Genomic DNA, 9645 nt, shown 5'->3' on the forward strand with positions numbered 1-9645 from the left:
ATACAGCGAGAGTCACAAGTGCGCAAAAAGGGCATTGTAGAATTTACGCACTGCAGGCAAAGGACAATATAATCATCGATTCTGAAAAACAGCAGGTCCGTATACCACATGACTCATACTATATTATAATCGCGTTGTTTTTCTTCAAAAACGATGTCTTTCAAAGCCAGCAAGTCATAATTAATTCACATTGCGCCGGCGATCCCACAAAATACCCAACGCACATCAAAAGTTTGGAGAGGCGCACCCATTACACACGCATGCATTGAGATAAAAAATCCTTACTGATCTCACCTTTTCTTTACTCCAAAGTTTCAATCCGAACAGTGCGACGAGATCTCACGTAGCGCACCGATATTTGACGGGTTTGAATCGGGACATCTTGGAGACGCGCAGGTGCGGAGCTGAACTCAGAGGCGACCACTCCTGTCCTCGGCTCCGGGAGAATGGTGGTCTGATCGAAGACACAAATGGCACTTCAGCGAGTCAAACAACTCAGCAAACAAATGCGACGGCGGGCAACTTTGCCAGCTTCGTTTTGCTGAAGCCTTATTTTCTTTCGGTTGGATGTGGCGAGATGTTTTGGTTAAGGTGGGATTATCAACATGTGGCGGAAAGTCGTGGGTGCGAGTTAATTAAAGAGTCTGGGTAATTTAGGCTAGCATGTCAGGGAATTCATTACAATAATTGTAATACTATCAACAATGTATATAAAAAACATTAAAAATATATTGCTAATTGCGCAACATTTGGATATCCAATTGTTATGTGTGAAACTAAAAGCTAGAATTTTTCATAATGAAATCAATAACAAATGCACCATGCTTCTACAAATGTATCAGTTAATTTCAGTAATATTAATATTCTATTTTATTAAATGGGCCTTTAAGTGAAAATTACCCATGTACAAGTCTGTCACTAAAGAACACTTGAAAAGAAACCAAAACCTTGCAGACAAGAATTCATTTATCAGAAGTTATTCTGAATACCATGTAGAATGTATTCTGTCTGAATTTATGTATAAATCCTTGAGAACAATTGTTCATACAATAGTGACTGTACTATATTTGATTCATTATTCATTTAATTGCACTTCTGAACATAACATAAGATCCCTTTGACTGACTATTCAAGAAAGTTGTAGAAATGACTTGTACTACTGGCATTGTTTGTGTCAAGGTTTGGATTTGATTTGCACCTGCTGCTCTAAATTAGTGATGGAGAATAAAAGAAACTATTCAACTCAGTGATATCCCTTTAATTGGAGTAAATTCCAAATAGCTCCCAGAGTGAAAAAAATGAATTCGACTCTTAGTCAACTAACTTGTATCTTTCAGCTGTACAGAAATATACTGAATAAACAATGTTCCAAATAATGCTGTCTTTTACAAGTAAATTGATATTGCATATCACCAGGTGTTGTGTGCCTCCAACATACATAAAAATCAATTGATTTTCTTTCTTTAGAGAGCAAGCATATCCGCTGTATCTGTGCTTACTATTTCATATTCTGCACAGCTATGCATCTTAAAATCTATCAGTGTTCAATACCTCGCTGGCGCTCTAGTTGACACAGACGGGCGACTCACGTGACTCCAGCAGCCAGTAGCATCAGCCTGCATTTCCTTCTGTACTGTTAGAGCTATCAGTTATCTGAGAATTGATGACTGCCTCTCATGTGGCTCATCACTGTCTCTCAGATCTGAGGAGAGTATTGAGTTTCATCTGTTGCGTCCAGCGCATATCTGTCACATGGCAAGAAATATGAAGAGAAATCACTGTTCAGTGAGGCAATTCTACAGTTGGTTTAACCCTTTTATGGACATTCAATGTTATTCCAATAATATAATAAGGCTTTAGTGCAAGTTGCACGTTAAGGCATTAAACAGTAAGGAAAAGTCACATTTTAAACAAAAGGAAGCACATTTCTCCTGAATGTAAATATCTAATGACTTTTTAGACTCTTTGAAACAGACTTCCCCAAACGGAAAACCAAACTGAGCAAAAACAAAACATCAATGGTCCAAGACCACCAATTAAAACACACAAAAAAAACGTACACTAGGGGACATCTTCTATAAGATTTTCCCAAGAAATTCCCAAACAATAGTCATGACAAATTTAGTGCAACGTTCAGATTTTGCATCAGTGCACATTTACAGAATTTGGATCAGAAATTACTTTTAGAGGTTCAGTTATACACGATTCTCAAAATTATACTATGCCGTTTATTTAAATCCATAAATTCTAATCATCTTGAACTTTTCCCCAAAAGGTGATTTGAAGTAATAGTTCACCCAAAAATGATAATTCTGTCATCATTTACTCACCCTCGTCATTTCAAACCTGCATGACTTTCTTCCACACAACACAAAAGATGATATTTTAAGGATTGTCGTTAACCAGCACCCATTCACTTGCATTGATTTTGTGTCCATACAACAGAAGTGAATGGGTGCCGGCGCTCTTCGGTTACCAACATTCTTCAAAATATCTTATTTTGTGTTCTGCAGAAGCAAGAAAGTCATACAGGTTTGAAATGACAAGAGGGTGAGTAAATGATGACAGAATTTTCATTTTTGGGTGAACTATCACTTTAATCATGAACCACTGCTGACTGTGAATTGAAATAGAAACTGCTAAAAAGTCACATGACAGCAAATTCCCAACTTTAAATTTGTGATAAAAATCACATGCCTTTTTAAGGCAAGGCATGGACATTTCCAGTCTTTATTGAGCACCACACTCATACATCTTTACATTTAAGATGAGTAAACTTGCATGATAAGGTAATGTTCACAGCAGCAGATGATGTTCCTCAAACTCAGATCTAATCAAACACAACAAAGCCCACAAAAACCTCCAAACCCACAGTAAACATTATAATAAAACTCATAATTAAAACCAACCATTTGGATTTCTGATTTTCAGCTGCTGTTCATTAAAATTCTGTGTTTTAAATCACGTATGAGGACATGTACGACCATGTGAGACCTTCTGGCACTTGCCGGCATGAGGGCTGATTTTTACTATGGTAATAATGAAAGCAAACTGGCCTGCTAATGACAATGATGACAAATCGCTGCTTGGCCATGGAGATCCGCCCAGTGCCTTGGGATGTGGTCCTCCAAATTAGGATTTGTCAATAACATGCTTGCAATTTGTCTTCTCAAGAGATGTCAACAAATATTGGTTACTGTAAGTGGCAGGCGGCAAATGATTTCTCTTGGTTTATTTACAGTAACATCATTAGCATACCAAGGGATGTATTGGATAAAATGATATGCCTATGCGGATGACCCTCATCGAGGCTGTCTAGGAGACAGAGACACCGCTTTGATTTAATTTGCTTGCAATCTACACAGCTATTAATAGCAGGACTTAAATAAATACATCTAATTCTTAATTACGGTTAGATATTTGGATTATTGGTATTAAATGGAAAACATCAAACAAGCGTGACTATGAAAGCATGCTAATGACAAATCATAAATTTGCATAAATTTAAAGAATCTACTTAGCATAGCAACAATGTGAACTTGAGGATTAGTGATTTACAGTATATGTTCAAAATGCGTTCATTAATAATCCGAAACATTGTTAATACAACAAGACTTGGCAATTGAGGAATTATCTATGAACAGCTGGAATTATGAAATGTAAATAGATGTAATTTTACTATAAAAATCTGATTCACAACATAGACTGAACCCTCAAAGAACATCATTATATTGCATAGTCAAGAAACATTTCAGTACATATCTAGTTTCTACACGATTTGATATATACAGTATTCTTCATATAAAGGCAACAGAAGTCATATAAAGTAATTCTTTATCCTACTAAATGAACATGGTTATGGAACTGTTATTTCAATATTCCAAAATCACTTTAGGTTAACACAAATTGACCACAGTTACTACAGTATTCGTAGTTTATGATATTTATAGTAAAACACGCTTCCACTAAAAACACGATTATTGGATTTTACTATAATAAAAGGATTGTTAATGTTCCTAAGGGTATAATGTAAACAGATTTTTACTCCATATCCTACACAGCCTACAGACTTGAATCCTATTACACTAATCTTCTCTGGCATAATTCATCAGAATATACTCTGTTGATCTAACATCACTGGCATAGCCATAGTTGGATCTATCATTAATGTTTTTAACTTTTTAAATCTTGAAACTGTGAATGATGTGGCAATGCTCAAATCTGTTCCTCACGCCCATCCTCAACCCTGAGACAAATGCTTTCATCTTTGAGTGAGGCTACAAGACAAAAACGCAATGTCGTGTTTCTGCTATTTTAATAAGCAGTTCCAAACATTTACAAGCGGTTTATTTTTCAACACTGTATGCTTGTAAACCTGAACTCTTGCAGACATTGAAGGTTTACAGTTCCCAAATTCATGGCGAAAGTGTCATTCTGTGCAACTTGGTGACTATACTGTAACTAGTAAGAGGCAAATCTGTTATACCTCTAAATATTGATCGGGAATAGAAAAAGCTTTGGACTGCTTTTTTTGGTCGCCTATGGCATAGTCCACACGGATGCATATGTGCCTAGAATTTTTCTCAGAGGGGTACAAACTGATCTCCCCTTCAACTTGAGTATCCTGCATCACATCCACCGGATCATCCAAGTACAGTACAGCTTGTTTCCAATGGGTCTCCGGTTTAAACGGAGATGTGGAGAGCACTAGGTCCTTGTCATCTGAGGGGAAAGTGACCGTGAACCACACGCACAACGCGTGGATGGAGGACGACCCGAAGCACTCGCATCTGTACACGCCCCGCACATCTTTGAGCTGCTCGAGCGTGACCGTGTGCAAATCCAACTCGGCACACTTGCACGGATGGGAGAGCACGTCCTCCACCGTCACCGGACTAACGGTGATGTCGTTGTTCATGATGCACTTCCTGGCAAAGTCGGTCATGCAGGACATGTCCACACCGTATTGTCCTTCAACAGTGCTCCAAAAGTTCAATCGGCCCTCCACCACCAGATCGTTAATGGGGGCGATGAAGAGATCCGCTTTGTGAGGTAATATGAGGCCACCGGGCTTCAGCCACTTGTCCCGGGCAAAGATCACAGAATTGAGCATGGACTCATGAAGGAGCGCGTACCCCATCCACTCGCTGACTATCACGTCAACCTGTTCGGGTAAATCGATCGTCTCGAGCGTCCCTTTAATCACTTCGACCCTGTCCTCCATCTGATTCAGTTTTACGATTCTCACAGCCTGATCGGCGATCGAACTCGCCTCAACCGCGTAAACCTTCCTGGCACCAGCTTGGGCACAGAATAAACTAAGGACGCCGGTACCGGCACCCACATCCAGCACCACTTTCCCCTCTATTGACTTACTGTTTTGAAAAATGCCAGTTCTGTACGCGTTGGTACGCACGGCGTCGGCGATCATTTCCTCGTGGATAGTAACATCTGAGTAGCTGTCAAAGTACATGTGGTCCTCCGTGCTCCTGTCTAATTTTCTTTTCTTAATGCCGTGCTGTGACATTTTTCCGACAAAGTTTACCATGCGTCTTTTTAATTTTAGCCCAAACTTCCGCAATCGAAGAAATGCATTGTGGGAGGTGTAGTGCCTAAACGTGTTCGCGCTATGGGGAGAATGAGAGTTGGTTTTACAACGAACTACACTTCCCATAAAAGGTCATTTCTTCTTTGTGGGACGCAATGGGTTTATTTTTATAATGTTTATTTCTATATCTTAACGTGGTAATTAATAAGTAACGTTATTAAAAAGTAGGCAGTCAAACGAAAGAGATTTTTTATTTTAATGACGTGACCAAATTAGAAGCTGTAACCTGCTAGATTGCTAGTTTTTTTTTTATTATGTAGGCTTTGTCATTTTAAATAGAAAGGAGTTTTTGATTAAATGTCATCATATCTGTGTCTGCACAAGTAACATTTTCTACATTAGTCTGATAATAATTTGGTATAACAATTCTTATAAGGATACCAAGAATAATCTATCACAGTCTAATCTAGGTTTATATGCAGCTAAAATGTGCCAGTAATAAAATTCATGCCGTGGTTTATTTAACTTAAATGCTGCAAACACTCGCCCACACAAATAAGTGGATTAAGCTAGATAAATTCTCTCTTTTTTAACGACAAGTGTCTAGCATTGCTGTCAGCCTCTCTGGCATAAATTCGAGGACAGCTGTGGGACAAACTGTGCCCAGTTGTAGCCATATTGACATAACACCAGGGCACCGTCTGAGCCAAACCAGCATATTCCAGCATGATGGATAGCGTGATCTGCTTTTAACCTTAATAAAATAGCACGGCCTCACCCTCGACTGTCGCTCTCCCCACACGCTAAAGGCTATTCACGGACAGTGGGCTATTCTTCCTAAATCCATGTGTTTTATGATTTCTTCTGCTTTATCTATGGTGCTAAATGTTCATGCATGGTTAGATTATGAGATCAGGTCCCTTTTGGCATTGCCCCCAAATTGAATTTTTTGGAGCAAAAAGGGGGAAATCAGGGGGAAAATGGCCATTACACATATTGAGCATTTTATATTTCCTGTAACAGAAAATTAAAACATTTGACAGTGACATGACGTATACATGTATACAGGGACAGATCGTGTGAAGTAGCAGGACAAGAAAATCATTATGTGCATTTGTATTTGTAATGGGAGAAGCGTGTTCAAAATACTAAAACAAAGGAAATCTTATCATATTTTACTGTGGACAATAATGTCGTTTAGGAGTTGCTCAGAAGACTGGTTTACTCTCTCCTTAAGACATTAAGGCAAGTTCAAAGTTACGCAATGTTTTAACTTTTGAAAGAAGTTAGAACTGCTTTTACCCTTGCTTTCCTGTAAATTAGTTCAGCATGCAGCTACCGTTGCAATGCCAAGGTCATGGGGTCAGTTGCAGGGAATGCGCTGTAAGCTACTTTGGATAAGCATCGGCCAAATGAGTAAACGTAATGAATTGTGGTGCCAAAGGTATACAGTGTGAAATGATGCGGTGCTAGAATGTCAACAGACAGCCAATCATAAACTGCCTCAGTGCTCACCTCATTAAATATTCATGAACGTTGTACAGCTGCACAGATCCTGACGTGTTAAGTTTCAGCATCTGAGGGAAACAGTTAAAATGTCAAACGACGATGACAAACGTGGAGTGGATTCATTACAGGGTGCAAGAGGGTAAAAAGGCTGCGTGCTTATGTACTTATTTGTCCAACCATGATATTAACCTCACAGATATAATCTTCCCCGGCATTTGTGCAACCTGACTATACCAGAATAATTTCTAGGAGCGGATGCATGGAACAACATAACCTGTGATGTAGCGCAGGGTTAAAGAAATTCAACTACGTAACGCTCATGATTTTTTTAGCCTATACTTATAGAGTCTATTATTTATAATAGAATGCCTACCACAAACAAACTACAGGCAAGGCCACAAGAAGTGTTACTTTTACATTGTGTACACACAAGTATAATAGAAACTGGGAACAAACTAGATCCAAACAGCACAAAACTGAGGGCAAAATGTATGTGCACTATGCTGCATTCAGTGTACACAGTATAAACATACATAATTTAAAACAGTGGTTCTCTGACTTCCAAGGGGGCCTCAAGATGAGCAATATTTTAAAATTAGACAAAATTAGCATTGCAATATATTAAAAACTAAAAAAATATGGATAATAATAAATTATTATTTGGCCATTTTTATAGTTAATAAATGTTTTTCCAGGTTTTGTGAGTGGGAGGGGGCCTTTGAATATTGTTGAATACACTGGGGGGCCTTGGAGTCAAAAACGTTGAGAACCCCTGATTTAAAAGACACTTTCACATCATATTTTCTAAAACGCTGTGTTCTGCGAAACTCTTTCTTCCTTTTTCTCTCTGGTTCCAACTGGTTCTCTGTTTTCATATCTCCCCAGGTAGCAGCTTCAAACCCTTGCCACGATAACACACTTTATCCTGGAAATGATTTTACACATTTTGAAATGACTGGAAAATAAAAAAACAGGTGTTTGCTCAGACATTGGCACCTGATCTCTCTTTAATTAAAAGCGCACATCACTGTTTGCCCATCTAAAGCACAGCCCCTGAGCTGAATGGAAGAGGATAGACCGGCAACGCAGAAAGAGATTTTGCTCACTGGTCCTGAAACACATCTGGAAAGCCTGAGATAATTTCAGAGCGGAGAGACGGTGGACCCCGCGATGGGAAGACCCTGGTTTTTCAACCATGGGCGCGACAGCGGGAAACCAAATCGTTTCGTACAATGAAGGCTGTCCTGAAAACATTTGATAACGCAGCTCGAGCTGATTTTTCCAGGGCGGCTTGTGTTGTTTCCAATCTGGCTGCTGATTCTTGTTTGGTTGGATCAGTTAAGGGTGAGGACATGCGATAAGTCTGTTGAAAGGATGAAGCTAGATGGGAGAGTCGCAATCAGTGCGACGTATTGGTAGGTTGATTCAGTTGTAGCATTGCCACCCAGGCGGTACGAATCTGATTCGTATCTGCAGGAGCGAGAAAATTAACATCAGAGGAAGCAAACTGTCCGGCAGTCAGTCATTTATAAGCTGAATAAACTCTATCGGTCTCATCTTTGTTAACCAATAATCAATATGCAATTCACCCTATCATCTTTCTAGCATAGGTTCCTGGTCTCATTGATTCATTGTTATTTATATCTCACTCCTTAATACAAAATGTTAGTCTTTTGCAATATCCTATTCCTATCAAGTATTAATAACTAAAACATAACTAAAAAATTACAAGAGGTTGTAATAGTGGTGCACTTTACATGAGGTAATATCTAGGTAAACGGATTAAATGAGCAATGCACTAGATGTAAACACTCTTAAGTTGCGTCCAGAGGTAAATGGTCAAATTTGGGAACCACAAAATTTGAAAAGTTTCATGAAATGTGAACTCTCATACGAAAATGTTTTAAAATGCATGTGTGTGTGTTTCGTTCCTCTTGGCAGCTGCTGTCGGGCTACGCATGCCTATGGGGAAATCCTTAGTGCTGACAGGACAACGAACCTGTCACCTGCCTGACCATCTTCTGCAGCTTTCCATCAGCATCAGGCCCGCGGGCAGCGCTGCCTGCCAATCTGCCCACTGTCACGCCGGCCCATTCAAAAATAAAACCCTTCTGAGAAATTAATATGTGATGCTCTGGCTGTGGATCGATTCCCGCACGATCAATGTGGAAGTGCCTTGATATTTTACTCTCGTAGAGGCACATATTAGACAACAGCAGTTTATCGAAATCTGTGTTTTACTGAACATTGATTACGGCTGCAATCCATTTCAAACCGACACATGAATTTAAAGAATGAAGCAATGAAAAGAGATTATTTGGCTTTGAAACTAAAAACGGAATAAAAGAACAGATGTGAGGTGTTTGATGATAAAAGTTAACACTTGTGTGGTGTTCAGGTTTGTGGGACTCATTTTAAATGTATGGGAAAGAAAATGATGCGATTAAATTGTTTTTCAGCCTCAGACATTTAAATATAAGAAAAAAATGTAGACGATTTTTCACCCAATCGTAGATTTTTCTTATTGGTTAAGGTAAAACCAAATCGCACCTATACTCGTGCAAAGAAAATATATTTTCTAGGGTGAT

General features: G+C 39.0%; 2 protein-coding genes across 2 annotated transcripts in view; both read right to left on the reverse strand.

The window, feature by feature from the left end:
• The window catches only part of ntng1a (netrin g1a), a 102272-nt gene extending 101785 nt beyond the window's left edge, over positions 1-487 (reverse strand). The window contains exon 1 of the mRNA XM_057322380.1: positions 295-487. The gene's annotated coding sequence lies outside the window, so the exon portion shown is untranslated. The remainder of the gene's footprint in view (positions 1-294) is intronic.
• A 2100-nt stretch (positions 488-2587) lies between these two features.
• On the reverse strand, positions 2588-5816 carry prmt6 (protein arginine methyltransferase 6). Its single transcript, XM_057322388.1, has one exon. The coding sequence runs from the start codon at positions 5672-5674 to the stop codon at positions 4481-4483; it is 1194 nt and encodes a 397-aa protein (XP_057178371.1). The 5' UTR covers positions 5675-5816; the 3' UTR covers positions 2588-4480.
• Between the last annotated feature and the right edge of the window lie 3829 nt (positions 5817-9645).

Source organism: Triplophysa rosa, linkage group LG23 (assembly GCF_024868665.1).
Source record: "Triplophysa rosa linkage group LG23, Trosa_1v2, whole genome shotgun sequence".
Taxonomy (NCBI): domain Eukaryota; kingdom Metazoa; phylum Chordata; class Actinopteri; order Cypriniformes; family Nemacheilidae; genus Triplophysa; species Triplophysa rosa.

Coding starts and splice junctions, on each gene's coding strand:
- prmt6 (XM_057322388.1), bottom strand. CDS start 5,674: ATGGGAAGTGTAGTTCGTTGTAAAACCAACTCTCATTCTCCCCATAGC.